Source organism: Anopheles darlingi, chromosome 2 (genome assembly GCF_943734745.1).
Source record: "Anopheles darlingi chromosome 2, idAnoDarlMG_H_01, whole genome shotgun sequence".
NCBI lineage: Eukaryota > Metazoa > Arthropoda > Insecta > Diptera > Culicidae > Anopheles > Anopheles darlingi.
The window spans coordinates 91,864,120-91,881,901 of NC_064874.1; the positions used below are offsets into that span (position 1 = coordinate 91,864,120).

The 17,782-nt window shown below is 50.7% G+C and overlaps 1 protein-coding gene across 1 annotated transcript in view; it reads left to right on the forward strand.

Moving 5' to 3' along the window:
* The first annotated feature begins 1,131 nt into the window (after positions 1-1,131).
* Positions 1,132-17,782, forward strand: part of LOC125959633 (T-box protein H15-like) — a 38,360-nt gene continuing 21,709 nt past the window's right edge. Inside the window, exons 1-4 of the mRNA XM_049692461.1 lie at positions 1,132-1,339; positions 8,547-8,630; positions 8,697-8,788; positions 8,857-8,987. Of these exons, the coding sequence (XP_049548418.1) occupies positions 1,132-1,339; positions 8,547-8,630; positions 8,697-8,788; positions 8,857-8,987 (515 nt within the window). The remainder of the gene's footprint in view (positions 1,340-8,546; positions 8,631-8,696; positions 8,789-8,856; positions 8,988-17,782) is intronic.

Consider the following 17,782-nt stretch of genomic DNA (forward strand, 5'->3'; position numbering starts at 1 on the left):
CAGCCTAGAATTCTCGATATTCATATCTCACATGTCAAGTTATCCACATCTCAAACATAAGTGCTTTCCTGTGATGTTCGAGATTGGTCCAACTTTCGTTCTTCAAAATCGCTCAATTTGGCTGGCAGGGTCCGGGGGGGATGAGAGTTCATTCCATCGATCCGGCGTTTTGGATGCTGGTTTCGATTGAATGTTGGCATCTCTTGCGATGGTTTCTATTTACAGTTCCACAGTTTCTAAACAGATTCCATTAATTAATGGATTAATGGATTGTTTTATAACCTGAAAATCGAACAAACTCATCACAGACTGATCTCCTTCCGCGGTAAATGGAACGAAAGACCGCCTCAGGACCGCCAGCTGGCCTGGAAAGGGTGGAAGGAAGGAAGGCTGAAGACTGAAACTTCGCAAACCCGGTTCCATCTTCTTCCTCTTCTTCGGTCCACTGCAATCCGCGACATGCGGGCCGCGGGCTGATTCTTTTCTTTCAACAACTTGGAGTCGGCTGCTCCACACGCAACACGCATACTCCCCAACGACGACGACGACGACGACGACGCCAACCGCCACGACGAAGACGCCGATGTTGATGACGATGATGACGACGATGGCGTTGGGGATAATGGGGTGGTGGGCGCGTATGGTGTGGCAGCGGCGAACCTGGTGGCAGCGGCGAATGGCGGCCATGTTATGCAGTTCCCGTGCAGTTTGCTACCGGCGCACGTTAGGGGTACTACGTACCAGGAAACCCCAAGGAAGGCTACTCCGTACGATTCGTCCTCCTTCGGTCGTTGTTTTCGTTGGTTTCGTCGTGGGTGAAAAGGATTTCCGTCTTCTGGTGCTGAGTGAGACAGATGAATGATTAAGCGACGGCAGCGTTTTCCGCTTTTTTCCTCGGGAAAACTGTCCGGATTCCTTCTCCGGGCTTTGTGGACGGTGTTGAGGTTAGGGTTCTGTAGTGAACGACGCTCGACTCCTTTGTGACAACCACATAACAATCCAGTGCATTCGAACGTAGTATGCGTGTTTTGTGTTAAGTGAAGTTTTTTTCAATTATGATTTGAAAAGTGAGAAACTAACCGTTATTTAACGTGCTGTAAGGAAGTGTTTTGCATTCGAATTCGTGAAAATATGTTACTTGGAACGCAGAACCATTGCGGTGGAACGACAGGCGCGACTGCAACGACAGCAGCAGCTGCAGCAGCTGCTGCAGCAGCCGCGGCCGCACTCGTGGCCTCACAGAAAACGAACGGAAATGGTACCGACTTCTCGATTGCGGCCATCATGGCAGGCCGGAGTGGCAGCAGCTCTAGCCGTGAACCATCGGAACGTAGCATAAGTAAGTTTAGATTGTTTGATATCAAATGACGAGCACTAAGATCTAAGGCAACACCTTCAATTAGGTGTTGGGGTCTTGTTAGCGAGATCGAACGAGTACGAGTTGAATGGCATGGCGTTCTGCTTCATTTCCTTCCCCCAAAAACAACACTCCAGTTCGCCTCATACACCACCGCGTTTCAGGCGACGAACCACTCGAAACCGACCGGCTACCAATTACCGGAAAGCCGGGAGCCGAGGCGTTTCGATACACAAACGGCGGCCCCCGAGGCCACTTCCTGCTCGCTCGATGAAAGGGGCCGCCCGTTATGATGATAACTTGCGAAAATCCGGGCTTCAATGTTCCTGCTTCTCGTGTTGCCGTGTTCGTGACTGGTGTCTGTTTTGTGGTGGAACATTGTAGCGGATGGATTAACATGACCATTCCACCCCTCCCTGAGGCTCCCTGGTTCGTGGCCATTCGTTCATGATTTATACTTTTTTAATTGAAGCAGAAGCATCACTCCTCATGCGAGCTTCGACTACGAATCGACCAAGTTCTAGCAAACATTCGATTGTCTTCAGCAAACTCACACTTCTCTGTCTTCTACCATTTTGAGATGCTTCTCGAAGTGATGACTACGAGCGAGGGAGGGAGAGAGGAAAATGGAAACCCCCTCGAGTGGGGGGGAGGGACTGGTGCTGCCGGTTACCAAATTGTTGTCGAAATATTCATCATCACTCTCCGTGACAAACGGAGCCAGCGAGCGACCGACCGACGGGATCCATTTCTGGCTGGTATGTCGGATGACATGCGGGCTGAAATGTAATATCCCGCCCGAAATGGGTGTCCCGAAGGTGTCGTGTCGTGGCCGTGGCGTTGCGTTACCCTCGTCGCACCCGGACTTGCGTAGGATTCGTTTGGAATCCGCCTTTTGGTGGTGTTGGTGGCGCAGAAGGAAACGACCGACGACGGAGATTGGTTCTCTTTTAGGCCAATTATTTTTCGACTCCGCCAAAAACACATGTTTAGCATAACGTTACACGATGGCCTCGAATGGGGGGACGGTTCCCGGTGACAATTCCTCTGGCATTAGCTTCTTGAATCGTGGAAGGTGTGTGAGTGAGGAGAGTATTTTGTGAATTATTCATCGTTTTTAAAAGAACGATTTCTATACGAACGGAGTTTGGATTTTTGGTGACGATTAGATGAGTGATGATATCACTTCCAATCATTCAACAGCATAAACGTGTTCTGGGAGCTAATGTTGCATGTTTTCAGCATTTTCTCTTCTCATCTTATCTACTAATTTAGTTTCTATATAAAAGTCTTAGCTTTTTTCCGATGTGAAGCGCTGGAATTAATCAGATCGCTGGCATGTGGATCCAGCATAAAACATGAATTAATGGGAATCGAGCCTCGAGATGGATTGAACAGAAGCTGTTTTATAAAACTCGTCCAAGCAATCCAGAAGCCACTGAACTCGAGCCCTATAAACTGGAGTGGTTGAGGCTACCACACCTTCAGCAGCAGTAGCAGTAGGCCATAAACCATCTTGGGCGGAATTTGAATGGAAGCCTTTTCCAAGGGCTGCGTCTTGGAGTGCGTTGATGTCATATAAAAGTCATGTAGCTCTCATTCTCTCCCTTTCTACTCCCACAAAAAAAATAACCGGAAATGCCCCGCTCGAACAAGAGGGTGAGAATCATCATCACAGCATCGTCATCAACCACCGAAAGCCATTTTTCCGACACTTTTCCTTCGCTTCACGGTGCCGTGTGACCACGGAGCTCGCTCCGCAGGAAGGCGCGTTCTGCGCCGACGTGCGATTTGAATAAGATCATGATTTACGGTCAACTGGCCGGTGCCGTGGCCGTGTAATGGCGACAGCAGAAACTGGGTGAAAATGACTGGCCACCTCCGCTGTTCTCCGCTGTGTCCATCGCAAGTCGTCGAAAGGTCAAACCCGGCGAGGAACGGTTTTCTGATTTGTGACCTGGGAAGTGGTTTTGTGAGAAGTGCCATGGAGTCTTGTGGAGTGTTGAATTCAGAGAAGGTTTGTCCTCCAAGACATGATGGTTATTAGTGGCGACTTGCAACGTGAATTGCCCTTCTAACTAGTAGTCACAAAAGATTCATCTTTGAATAAGTTTTCACATCCCATGATTCGATGAATACATCTCTTTCGCGCTTCTCTTCAAAATGAAACATAACGAGCAGTGGCTGGTTTTTTGTGTTCCCTAATTTATGCACAACATCAAAGCAACTCCAGACTCCTTCTCGATTGATTAGTCACTCCATGGCAACCGTTTTTTTTCTTTACTGGCGAAGCAATAAAATCATCTCGAACCGGCGACACGTCAAGCCCACGACACGATTTCAATTAAAGCCAAACCAACGTCGCTCCTTCTTTCTCCATAATCTCACCCCCGCCCGCCCGCCGAGAGCTTGTGTTTATGGTCGGCAAATTATGCAGCAAATATCTATCACCTATTCATCAGCGAAATATGCGCCGCTGCTTGGTGGGCCACCAACGTGATGATGGTAGCGATGTTTTGTCGAAAACCATTTAACGGTGCCTTCCGCAGAACGCACCTTCATCCCACGTCCTCGTGTGTGTGTGTCTGGTGTGTGTTTGATGAAATTCCTTGGCGACAACGTGTACAACAAGATGCTCAGAAGTCAGACAGACACAACCAGGCCGTGTTTGGCCAAACCGCGTCCGTTTGGTTCCGTGTATAACATGTTGCTTCTGCTGACTCGCTGACTCGCTGGCTCTCGATCGCTGGGGACCCAGCCAGGCACCTCTTCAATCATAGAGAGAGCGCGCGCACTCGGACACGCGGACACGCAGTCCTCTGGCACTGCCGGGCCATAATTTACGACAGAAGCCCCCCGAGAGTTAATCCGTTAGTTGTCATAAATTTCCGGCCACCATCCGTGACGATCCGGTCGCGCTGCTCCTGCTGCTGCTGCTGCTGCCGCCGACGAGGGTTTGGCTTTCGGTTTGGAATTGAATTCCGCGGCGCGTTGACGCGTTGATGTCGCGCGTGGGCTCCCCGGCAATCCCTCTCTCGGGCATCTCCTAAAACTCCAAACCCCGCGATCATTCCGCGATACCGCTGCTGCTGCTGCTGCTGCTGCTGCTGCTGCTGCTGCTGCTGCTGATCTTGCTTGCTGTAGCGAACGGCGGATGACGCGGAGATTAATAACCGATCGTTCGGTCTGACGACGACGATGGCGACGACGATGAGCTTCCGAGAAGGCGATCTGGCGTTAAAGGCGGACGAGGGAGGGATTGAGCGAGTGACAAAATGTAAGGCGGAGAACTAATCGCTGGGCGACATTAGCAGAGACAACAATCTTACTCTCGATAAGAAGCGGCGAGCGAGCGAGCGGCGCGAAACCTCCGGAACGAGGAAGCTCCACTGACGAGCTGATGGAGGTTGCAAAAAAGGGGAAGCAAAAGGGGGGAGAAGGGGACCCCGCTAAGGGGTGTTGCATGATGCACTTTGCGTGCGTGTGTGTGTGTGTGTGTGCGTGCCGATGGTTTGGTGCAACAAATGCATAAATTAATTTAAAATAGATTATCGCCTTCATTAGTGCGTCAGACAGTAATTAGGGTTGATAGTGCGCCACGGCATGGCGTGCCGTGGATTGTAGTGGATAGTGGCCGCACTAGTGGAGGGCGGAGGGAGATGCAAACTGCATCTCACGCAACGTAATGCAACGCCACCCCTTCCCGGTCGACTGCCAGTATCATAACGCGCGCCACATAAATAGCGCAAACCGCACTTTGTGCTGCAGATAGATAGATGCGCTGCTCCTCACCTCTACCACTACCACTGGAGAACCATTCCGGTGGTTCCGGAGTGATTTGCATTTTCGGAATATGGTTTCTCGGGTTCTTTCTGTTTTCTTACTCATTTTTGCGTTTTGGACAATTGTTTTTCTGTGTGTATGTTTCTTTTCCATAAATTAGGTTTAGCGTCTGATTGCATGTTTAGTTAAATTGGTTCTTCCAAGGCTAGTTAACACGCCAACACGTTCAAGTGATGTTGATCTGCTTCCCCTCGTTCCACGATTGCTCAAAACCGCTCGCTGTCGATCATCATCGACGGGCCTTTGCCAACGATCGTTGCGTTCGTACATTAACATTCATTTCAGCATTAATTACATGCCAACCGGCGCGTATGTGTGGGCCTTTTAGCTAAATACACATGCGGTTTTTCTAATTTTTCATCATAATTTCATCAACTCTCCGGTTCTCTGCGGTCACCGCCACTTGGCCGTTGTTGCGTTGTAATCGATCCGGTGGGGCGCGCGCGTTGGTTTTTGGAAAAATCAACATAAACACCTGGCGGCGACGGCGGTGACGATAGTGGGCCGCCGGGCCTGTTGGCAGGTACAGCCCATTCCGTCCGATTAATGACAACCGCAGCGACACACAGTGGCGGGCCGCCGGGATCGTTCGGCTGTCGAGTTGTCTAATTTTCTATTACGCGACAAGCGCGACCACGCGATCGCTCGCGCTGCGGAATTGCTGTCGGAATTCGCTTCTCTCTCTGTCTCTCTTTCTCTCTCTCTTCTAGGTACAAGAGTGCCCTGGGGTCGGGTGTTGTTGGTTGTTGATTGAATGACAGCTCATTTGGGGGCAAACGAGTTACGCAGCGCGGCCAACATTAGCTATTCGCGACCACCGCGACCACCATGACGCACCATGACCATGATGTGTGCGGTTGTGTTGTCCTTCAACACACACACAGGCACACGGCACACACAGGATGTGTGCTCTTCCTCGACATCATGTGGTCGGGACGAAGGATTCCGTTAGGATCGATCTTCTCTGCTTTAGAGAGGGGTTGATCTTTACGGTGCGAAGGTCTGCGGCTGCGAATAGCGATTCCCATTGGCCCGGTCGAAGCTGTTATTATCCCTCAAGTAGCTTATTATTTTACCATTACCCATATGCGCCGGTACCATCACCAGCAACAGAAACCACATCAAGGACCTCAACGCAATCGATCAGCAAACCGCAGCACGGCCTGTGTGTGTGTCGTCCTTTTATGATTTTCTGTCTAATTTTGATAAATTGTATAATTAAAGGGTCATTTCCAATCGATCCACAACAGCCTTCCGAGACGAAGTACCTTCTGTTTTGGTTTTGGACGAGGCGTTCGTGGTTGAGCTCGAGGCGCGGAATGTGGTCCCGGGGTCCCGTTTTGGATAGATTTCCCAGGGGGTCATAAATCTAAAGTATAGTGTTTTTTAGAGAGACAGATGGTGGATTCGAAATTCGGAAAGGGCTGTGTGTGTGTGCTGGAATCGAAGCGCGAACGCGGCTCTCTGTCTTTCGGAACGCGTTAAACCGTTAAACCGTCCACCGGATTCCGGGGGTAATTGAATCGGGTAAAGGGTTTCCGTCCGATCGTGCGTGACACTTTAAAAGGGAGGTTGAAAGGGTTGGGGGTAGGGGGTTTTGGGACAATAAGGACAATCGCTGTGTCCGTTTTGATGCCACTTAACACCGAGAAGGTGTTGCGCGAGTGCGGCGTAGAAATGGGCGGGCAAGGAAAGAGTTTATTGGAGGAAAAAGCATTAAATTGCCGGGGGGGAAAGCGTTTAATTGAATAGCGCCTGGATCGTAGAGCCATGTGGTTGATTGACTGTTGGAAGGATCTAAGGAAATTGAAGAGGCGCAATTAATACCTTTCTTGGGTGTTTTTTTTTATGGAACAGACAAGACAAGACTCTAGACAAGCAGCAGAATATTGATGATTCTAAACTCTTTCGGGACAATTTGATAGTTCCATTTTATGTATTATCGTTGTAGTCGACACATTTGATGCAACATTTGAAGAGATGATCCATGGTATATCAGACAATCAATCTGATTAGAACATGGACTTGGATCTGTAGAACGTTAAACTTTTTATTTCTTATTTCACGGGAGTGTTTTCTTGATTGAATAAAATTAATTAAGTAGTTCGAGTCCAAAGATTCCAGAAAGATTTCAACGTAAGGCCCTTCTCCAAATGTGTCGAAAAGACTTATAAAATAATTAAAAAGTTATAAAACTTAGTTCGGTTCTGTTGCTTGTACACCAAATAGATGCTTCTTAAAATGACATTGATATTAGTTGAACAGATTTTAAAATGTCGTTCGATCTAGTAAATCTATTACATTAGGATGATTGCCTTACATTTTTCCGTTTTTATCACTCGATTAAATGTTTCATAACAACAAGTCAAACATTTCTACAGTACTGTCCTCAACCACAAAGTAATGTTCCATTTTGTACACCGAAATCGAGGTAACCCAAACCTTATGCCCCATCTCCATTGCCATAACTCATTCGCTTCGGTTTTCGAGATAGAGAAACCATCGTGGCAAAGACTCCATTGCGCTCCGCGGTATCTTATCACCGCGTGAAGCTGACAAATAATAATCCTCTCGCGACGATGAAGAAGAAGAAGAAGTAGCATCCAATCCCCATTTGGCCCTCGCTCTCAGCTTCCTCCCCGGGAGGGGGTAGACAAGGCCACGAAAAACAAAGTTTGACGAGCTTTCCCGTGCCGTGCGTTGGCTCCCGGACCGTTGCGCGAACGCCATGCTGGGAAAACTGAACCCAATAAATCATCACAAAATTTAACGATGATTTACGGCCATCTCGCGACCGGGTGTGTGTGTGTTTGTGTGGTGGCGATGGTAACCTTATCTGCTGCCTGCCAGCGAGCATAATCTACATAGAGGCGGTGGTGGAGCGCGTGGAGCTGATTGTGCTGTTGCTGCTGCTGAAAGTAGAAAACCAAATCATTCTCCGCAGCATTTCCAGTACCAGCGAGCTCACAACACCGCGGTGAGGCGAACATAACGCCTAATTAGAATAAATTCGAAGAAAATTTGAATAATTTCTTACGAAACCTGCGCTCAGGCGCAACGCCGAGCGGCTGTCTAGGCTTTTGAGGTAACGCAGGGTTGGAGTGAAGGTTAAACATTGTTGATCCAATTGTTTCACGGGTAATTTGTATGCTAATTTAATTGTAACATCGATATGTACGCGTTGGTTCTATGCGCGGGATCTAGAACGAGCAATCGAGAAATATTTGTTCGCCATTACGCAGGCCTATAATCGGAGGGGGCGTCGCAATTAGAGTCGGAATTCGATCGGTTCCCAGGAGGGAACAACATTTATCGCACCTTCACTAACTGAGCATGATCTCCGCAGGTCCATTATCCGTCGATCGATCGATACCCGAACCGGATGATGAGGTCGACGTGGATGTGGAACAGTGTAGTGACTCCGAGACACTGCTAGCGACCACCAATACTAACACTACGACCCCTGGCACCACCGGTAGAGCAGTAAATCGAAGTACCTCGAAGGCACGTTCGAAAGCAGCTTCTCCTGGCAGCGCAACCAATGCTAGTGCGTCCGATGAGGAGCGCCTTACACCGGAACCGGCACAGGTACGTCCGGTGGTTAGGCATGACGCAAACCACCAGCCTAATGTCCTCTCTATGCACCTCCTTTACAGAGCAAATCACGGATCGTCGGTTCGTGCAACTGCGAGGAACTGCGACCGGTCCAGTGTCACCTGGAGACGAAAGAGCTCTGGGATAAGTTTCACGATCTCGGCACCGAGATGATCATCACGAAGACGGGCAGGTAAGCAAGCACCAGGCACCAGGCATCAGGCATCATCATTGCACAACACTCCTCTCCTTGGCCACAACGCAGATGTCAATCAAATCATGGCGGCCATTTTTTTGTCAATCATTTGAGCGAACCGACAATCTGTCAACGGGCATCCGAGTAGGCCAGCCAGCCAGCCAGCCAACCTTCGCACACTGGGTGGCATAGAAACCAACTGTGGCATGCTGTGGCATGTGCAGAGTGGGCTGTCTTGACGTAAAAACGCGGGGCCCCGGACTTGGTCCGGGTAATTGTTGCGGCGCCGGTGCGGTGTACAGTCCAAATGAGCCCGTAATCGTTGGGCAATTAGCGCGCACATACACACGCACACACTCACTGACGCAGCACGTCAGAAGCCTCATACCCAGCGTGCTTGCGAACCTGCTACCGATTGACACGTGTCGACGTTGGCTGTGGTCGGCGCCTCCGCCATCATGGACACCACTGCGGCTATCTTGCAGAGTTTTGTTTTCACAAGTCACTTTCCGATGATTAGCTCGCTGCTGCTGATGCTGCTGCTGCTGTTGCGGACCCTCTACATGATCTTATGGCTTCAAGTCATGACCATGCCCGTGTTGCCAGGCCAAGGCGATGTCACCGTACATTCCTCGGTGTCATGTCGAGGTGTTTCTGCCATCACTAAAAACCGTGAAACAATGTTAGAGAAACATCAGCAAAGATGCTTTGTTTGCTCAGCAACACCATGATCGTGATGAATCATCGACCGCATGGAGCAGGTCATAAACACGGAGACCGCACTACGGCCAACCCAGGACACGAATGGCGTGTTTGTTCGAATTCTCTCACCTCATTTTATGCTCGCGTTTTTTTTATGTGCTGCATGCTCGCTAAAAACTAGCGCAGTGGCCCTTCAATCCTATGCTCGAGATTCTAAGGTCCGAAAGGCTTCCCTTTGGTGTGGAACCATTTCACCTAACACCTCCCCACCCGATCCCGGTGGTGGCAGCTCTGGTCGACAAGGTCACGGTCTGGAGATGCGGTCCGGTTCCTTCTCACGCCTTCGTACGAAATGTCTCGGTCCCGGAGTACGGATTTGCATGTACATATGTTCCCGTTTATTGCTTTACGATCCGCAGCGACGAGATCCGCGCGGGCATCGTGGCCAACGGGACCCGCACGGGGAAAAGACAGATATTTACACCGCGAGGTGTCAGCTCTCGTTACCGGTGTTCCGCGGCCAGGTGAGGGATTCCCGTGAGCCTTCCGGAGTCAACAACCGGCTTTGTTGGTCGTCGTCGTCGTCGTCGTCATCGTCGTGATCCGGTTGTTAAAATGTGTGAAACGCGGTCTCCGCATGCCACGAAGCGAGCTCTCCGTTGATCTCCGATCATAATCAGGTCTGATTGGATCCGGTCCGTGTGGATGGTGTGGCCGCTGGACTGCAGCTTACATTTGCTTGCCACTTGCGCGCCATTTTACTACATTTCGTCGCCGCAATAAAGCAATAAAGTCCGCTAATCCCCGTCGATGAAAGTGATAAATTTCCCAGTTTGTCAATGATTCCTGGGACTTCGGACCTGGGAGCATTGGACAAGCGCTTTCCGTCGTGACCACCACAGAGTGGCTTCCTGTGGCCTTCTTGGATCGAGCATCATCGGAGTAGCGTCCGATCTCTCCGGTGAGAAGGCATGCTAATCACCTCGGATAGCCAGAAGCGATCGAACCGCAAACCGATGGACGTCCGCGTCCATCCATAGCGTCCTCGCCGCGAGGGGCAATTGTTCGCCAAGCGACCGTTGTGGGTCCGTTGTGGGTCCGTTGTGGGTTGTTTCATTTTTCCTCAAATAAAAGCATAATTTACGGTCCACCGTCGCCGTCCACTCCCGGTACGTGGTGGCACATCACGGGTCCGTCGGGACCATCGGGAACGACACCTTCCTGTCAACAACACGGCGGGTCAGTGCGGAGTCTTGTCCAATCATAAACATCGCGTAGGGTCTTTGCTGATGGTGCTGGTGGTGGAATAAATCAATAAGCATAAACGCCAAGATTTACGCTTATAGATTTTCGGACGATCGAGCATGATTTGTTCGGTCCGGGCGCATGGTTCCCTCCAGTCGGGCTCTTCGACCGCTGCTGCTGCTGCTGCTGATGGTGTCGACCACGGCATTCTTACAGCGTCCGTAGCATAGCGTCGCGGTTTGGCCGTTTTATGATTTTAACACGTCCACGTTTATGGCGCTCATCTTCGCCCCGGAAGACCCCCTGGCTAGGGGTCTCCGGTTGAGGTGATCGTAGGATTGTCTTCGTCGTTGGTCGTGACTTCTCTTCTCGGTTGGGTTGCAAACGAGTTCTATGGTGCTAGGTCAGCACTGGTTCAGCACTTTTTACGAGCTGTGAACTTGTGTCGATCAGTGTCAGCTACATGAACGAACGAACGAACGAACGAACGAACGAACGGAGCTGTACAAACGAACAACCTCGATAACGATTCATTCGCAGCAAAGCGACGGGATTGCATTTTGAACCTGCAACCAGGTAAGGTCCAGGAGTAGAAGAAGCGTCTTCAGTTCAGTCCCTCTCCCAAAACACGACTTGACATCTTTTAATCTCTGCCTCATCTCGCGCCGAAGCTGCTTAAAACTCTTCCCCATTCAATGACACTTGCTCGAATCGAGTTTCATTGAAGAACGAAATTTACGAATTCCTTTCGTCAACAATCCCGGACTCCCCAGGAAGGTAGAGGGTTTTTCGGGCATTAAAACCGAAAACGGTGAACCGATAAGCACCTCGGATCGAAGCGACGACGATGACGATCAGCATGTAATTAAAATTAAATTTATTTCTCAAATTACGTGTTGCCCGGGCGAAGGTGCGTCGATCGAACAGCATTATCACGCCCGCTGATCACGCGCCGCGGCCCAATCGTCCACCGATCGTCGCGCGCGCGCACACACGAAAGTGACAGAACAAGATAATAAAAGCCAGATTCCAGACCCCTCGAGCTCACGAGAAGAGCGATAAAGTCTTTCCATTTTCGGACACTTCTCGTGGCGTTGCTGCTGCTGCTGCTGGTGCCGGTGGTTCCAGTTGGTTCCAGATAACCCTGGCACAAGAGACCTTTAGGAGCGTGAGCCACACCATATGCGGACGATTTGATGCGATGAGGATTCGATGTCACTCCGGGTGGAGAATAGTGACCTCGCCATGGCCACGGTGACCGATAATCAGTTCGATGACAGGTTTAGTCGTTGTTTTGCTGTTAATTTTATTGGTTTAATTTCCTTAATTTTCCCGAACCCGAACCCCGGAGTTGGTGATGGTGTGGTCGTCCTCGTCTTCGAAACTTGCTGGCGTTCGTTCGTTCGTTAAGCGTGACCGTCAGCGCATAAACACCTTCATTTCATTGCCTGGGAAGGGGGGTGTGCGTGGTGGTATCCCGATCCTCGGTTAGGGAACGCGCTGCAAAACGGGACAACTTCTGCTTCGCCCTCCCTCCCTTCGACCGGCCTTCTGGTGTGGAAATTTGATCCGCAAAAGATCGTTAAAGATCAGGTTGAAAATCACGCAGCAGCCGATCCGGTTGAACTGCGTTACCGAAAGGCGTCGTCGTCGTCGTCCTCATGGCCATTGGTCGTTGACGACGTGGCGCAAATTGCGGTACTAGTTTCTAATTAAGACCCTTATTTTTAGCGCAAGTCGTTGCAGCAGCCACGACGGCGTAGACCCTCGCGTTCTCACGACGCGCCAGAGCGCCGTCGTGTCACTTCATCTGCACCGAAGGGACCATTACGATCCCTTCCACGCCTTCCGTATGTGTGTGTGATTATGATTTCATGAGATAAATTTTCGATTCGAAATGAATGGACCGCAAAATTACGCCACATAAACAATTTATGTACCTTCCCCGATGGAAGGAATCCTCCGGGAAAGGAACGAAGGAGAAGAAACGGAGAGAGGCGCGCGAGATGCGACACACACATCTCCCGGGGGGAGAAGGGAGAGGAAGGGAGCGCCGGAACCGCATCCGCAGGTCCGGTCCGTGTTAAAAATGGCCGCCAATGCATTAAATAAATAAACAGTCATTTAGTTTGATTTATCTTCCGGTGGCAACAGCGCTGCTTCATCGCGATTTATGTTTTCGCTGCTTCTGCTTCTGCTTCTACTCGTCCTTTCCTTTTCACGACTCTTCTCGTTCGTCGTTTTCCCTTCGACGTTTGAGTCACTTGAGCAGCTGCAAGAAGGCTGCCAAAGACATCGGACTCGACAAATCGAAAGACAGAAGTTAATACATTTGGCCAACGTCTCTCGTTGGCCGAACTCAATCCACGAGTGCCACTTGGAGGACAATTCTGTTCCACGAGTCACGCGGCGAAATCTCGATAGCAGAAGGATCGTCCGAAAAAGGTCCGGAGTCCGTGAGTCGCTGCGGCTTTCTCACCTGCCGCCGTTCGATTATTGAAACGCTCGCTGATGGCCTAATGCGGCCGCGGAACACCTTGCCGCGGTGAAGATAAATCGATCGATCCGGGACGGCTGCAACCGGTGGCCACGACGTGCTCGCGCGTGTGTGTGTGAGTGTTTGTCATTATTGGTGGCCACACCGCATGCAGTGCGAACGATCGATCAAGCGGCTTATCCGGTCTGTTAATCTGCCAATTTCCGGACACCAACCCCACGGACACACACACTTGCATTTGATCGACGCATCGATCGAACGAAGCGGATTAGTTGGAGTGCATTGGCGCTGCATTTCGCTCGGGATCCATCATCATCGAGTTTCGCAAAACCATTTGTTTCTTAATGTTTTCTAATGATTCGCATAATCCCCCAAGACAGCAGCAGCAAAAGCAAAGAGAGAATGACACCGGGAACGTAGCAACCGTCGCTTCGGCCGTCTGTAGTGAGTTTTGAGGTTATGTAGCCCTACTTCTTCTTCTTACCTCACGAAAGGGGCTTAGTGCTGATTAGCGAAACGGTTCGAAGAGATTTACAATCATGAGTTCGCGTTGGCCACCGGTTCTTCGGTCCCAAGGTGGGAATCCATCATTTCCGGGACCTCGATTCGCTTAAAACAAAGCGCCCCAAAAACGTATCAAATAACGAGTCCAACGGAAGTGGTCATCATCTTCGCTCCGGTTAGCGCTCACCAAGACGCTCGATCTTGAGTTCCGTTCCGATTGATTTACTTTTTCCCAGCGATTGCGAAGTGCGTGAAACAAGATCAACGCCAGAAGCCAGGTCCGCCAACTGGACCGCCTGTCACCGGGTACGATCCGGGTGTCCGGTTATGTTTCCGGTCGGCCGACAGCTCGAGTTCCCATGTTCGGGAGGTCCACTCTGTGTTTGGCCATAAATCCTAAACGCAACGGACTAGATGACGTGTGACCTGCTTGTTCGGTTCGGTGTCTTGAGGGTGGAGGTTCCCATCCATAGAGTATCATAGCATAATGTTGTTCAAACCCAAGAACCAGTAGCGTGGTAAATCAGGACCGATAAATAGGCACCGACAAGCGAGCCACGAAGCTCTCGAAGAACTCCAGTACAGCTCCGTTCCGTTACTCCCGAGCCATGTCGTCAACACCTCTTTGGCGCATTTCGGTTTAAAGTCATGCCACGTGAAAATGTGAATTTTCCTCCACATGCATCGGGCATGTATTCCGGGCCGGCCCTAACACCATGTTCTTGGAGTCGACCGAATATCTTATCTTATCGCGCCTACCGACCACCAGGAGGGGAAAAAACATGATCATTACACGCTTCCGTACATGAGCATGCTCACCATCGCCGGGCCCAGGGAACCGGTTTTTACGCCGGTCCTCTCTCCTTCTCGCTTGCCTCTCCTCTATGCCTATTGCTTCCGGTTTGGGTTCCATCGATCCGGACGACGACGACGAAGACGACGCTTGGACGACGTCTTATCCCGCGCAACGTGCGAGGTGCGAGGCGGTCGCGCGATGGTTTTATGGTTCTTATCCGCGCTTAAATGTTTTTCAGTTTCTTCGCCTCGCATCCTCTCGCTCTCTCTCTCTCTCTCTCTCTCTCTTCTCCTTTCCCTTTTTCGTCCTCTCGGTTGCTCGCTTTTGCATTTAATCGTCGCTCGCTGGCACACTGGCTGGCAATTTGCCTTTCCCTATCGGTTGCCTGATATCGGGAGCATTTGTTTCACATTTAACACACACACACACACACACACACACACACACACACACACACACACACACACACACACAGATACGAGGTCGCGCACGCCGCAGAGGCCACCCTTTACGATGCACTGTCACGGCATTGGCGACCACAGAAGGGGCCACCAGGATTGTCGGCGGCCCTTGGAGTAAGATCGTTATCGATAAACATGCACCGGCGGCGGCGGATACTTGCAAACGAACGGTGGTCGAGGGGACCACCATTACGGACACTTTATTGTAATTTTTATGCTTGTTAATGTTACTTTTCGGGCCCCGCGAAACATTGTCGGCAGAGGTCTGAGAAGTGGAGTGGCGCAAGTGGCGCTAAGGAAGCGGATTGATCGCCGGCCGGGCTGATCAGGTGCGACGTGCGGTCTCTCGTGACGAGCGATCGTATCTAAACGGATCAGCCAGTGAGCATTAGAGTAACTGACGTGCGTTTTAAGGGCTGCAGCAACATGGCGCATTGTTTCACATACTGTGGATTCACTTGAGCAAATGTCTCGAACGGAAGCTCAGCTGCATCGTGTCCGCTTGGCGTTGCTCCTCGTAAATCTCGATCCATTTTCTCGGCACGGCATACTCGGAGAAGGTGATGATACTTATGCTGTGGTGTCACCATACCATACGCCAGTCGCTCGAGAGTTCGAGGTGATAAAAGGTTTTCCGAGGTTCGGGCTTTTTTTTCGGGTGCCAGCAAAATAAATAAGCCACCGACAGAGTGGGGAAGGACCCCACAACCTTCCCACGGCCCAGTGGAATGGGAGCGCGATTCCAACGCCGTTCTCCGGCGTTAAGATTTATGCTTTGGTCGGCCATAAATAATGGAATTATGACAGGACAGCAGCGGAAGGCGAGGAGTGAGAGTGGTTGGGAAGGGATCGTTTATTTACTTGGCGCACCAGCCAGTCCGGATTCCGCGCTTTCGAATGGCCTGGACGCTGGACCTCGAGAGCCTGTTCTTTTTTTTCTCTCTCTTTTAATTTCTTGCGTTTAATTCGATTTTCGTTCGCCTCTTGCGGGGTTGCTTGCGATCGATGACGTGATCATGGCTTACTGCGCCCTGCTCCCAGGGATCTCCCGCTGTGTTCGCTTCGCAAACATCCCAAGTTCCTTCGGTGTGTCCCCGTGTGTGTGTGTGTGTGTGTGAAGAAGCTAATTGGACACATATTTTCGGACGCCTCGGCGTATCGGGAACAGCACGAGATGGCCATTACATGTACAAACGGTTCGGTCCGAAAATTGGTGCTAATGAGATAAGTTTTCACATTCGAGCACATTAATTCATCGATCTTACGGTCCTTAACGGCTGGCCGTGGCCACAGAAACGAACACCAGGCCTCTCTGGCTCTGGGATGGTTACATCCGAAGGCCATTTCGCGCGTTCGGAAGTTGAAAAATGAGTCACAATATTTGTACAACTGCCCTGTCTGGACTGCGTGTGCTGCAGAAGCTACAACAATGTTGCCTCCCTTCCTCGCTCCTCTTACCAACCCCCCCCCCCCCGACGGATCCACGATGCATGCACGCCACCTTTTGGGGTAGAGACCGTTTGATGCAGTTTTCACACATAAGCACCTCGTTGTCGCTGTGTGCGGAAAGGAAGGAAGGCAGAAAGGAAGGAAGGCAGAAAGGAAGGAAGGAAGGAAGCAGCTTTCGAAGTCCTGTTTACGCCCGTTTCCGGTGCCAACCAACACCCCCAACAACCCCGAAGGGGGAGTAGCAATCAACTGTCGAATTGTCGCCGTCAGGACGAGCATCAAAGGAAGGAACATGCAAATCGATCATTAGCGCCATTGGCTCCATGGTTTTAGGGGGGAGAGAGTGTTGTCCATAATTTTCCCTTATGTCACTCCGCGACGCACACACACACGCACGCCTTCCGTTTGGTTCTTTCGATCGAAAATCGATTGTGTTTTTTTCCGCTTTCGTCTCCGGTTGTTGCACCTTCATTTCACAAGTTACCGCTCAATCAAGCAATGGCCCCTCTGGCCGATGGTTGCGCACGATTGGAAACCGTGGACTGAGTGGAAGGGGAAGGGAAGAGGGTCATAAGAAAGCGGACGACCTGGTCTGGCTTGGCCTGGTCCGTGGACCCAAAATCGAACGACAAATGGCGGCGCCAACAAATTCATTTCCCGTGCCCGCGCGTCGGGTAATCATAATTTTCGAAATTAATGATCCGGCTAGTTCGGTGGGAGGCCTAAACCCCCGGGGAGGGGAAGGGGGCACGGCAACAACTGGCCGCGCGACCGCGTTTTTTGTTTCCCAAATTTGTCTCACTTTACCGTGCGGCTCAGTGAAGCATGTTTATGGTTCGCGCTTGACTTGAGCATTACGATTGTATGTGTGTGTGTGTGTGTGTGTGTGTGTTGTAAGTGTCTCTGTCGCGTTGTGTTCGCTTTCCATTGTTTATCTTGTTATTCGGAACTTTGGAGTTCCATTATTTTGGATGGCAACTGTCGCCCGGTCTGACGGACAGGAAGTGGTTTGCATGCAGCCATTGCAGCGCATGCAAACTAAAATGGCGAAAGCAATTTCGGTGTCAAAATTCACTCAAAACAAGATCACACGCCGATCACAGGAGGTTATGTTTGGTGTTCAGTTCGGGTTCACAGC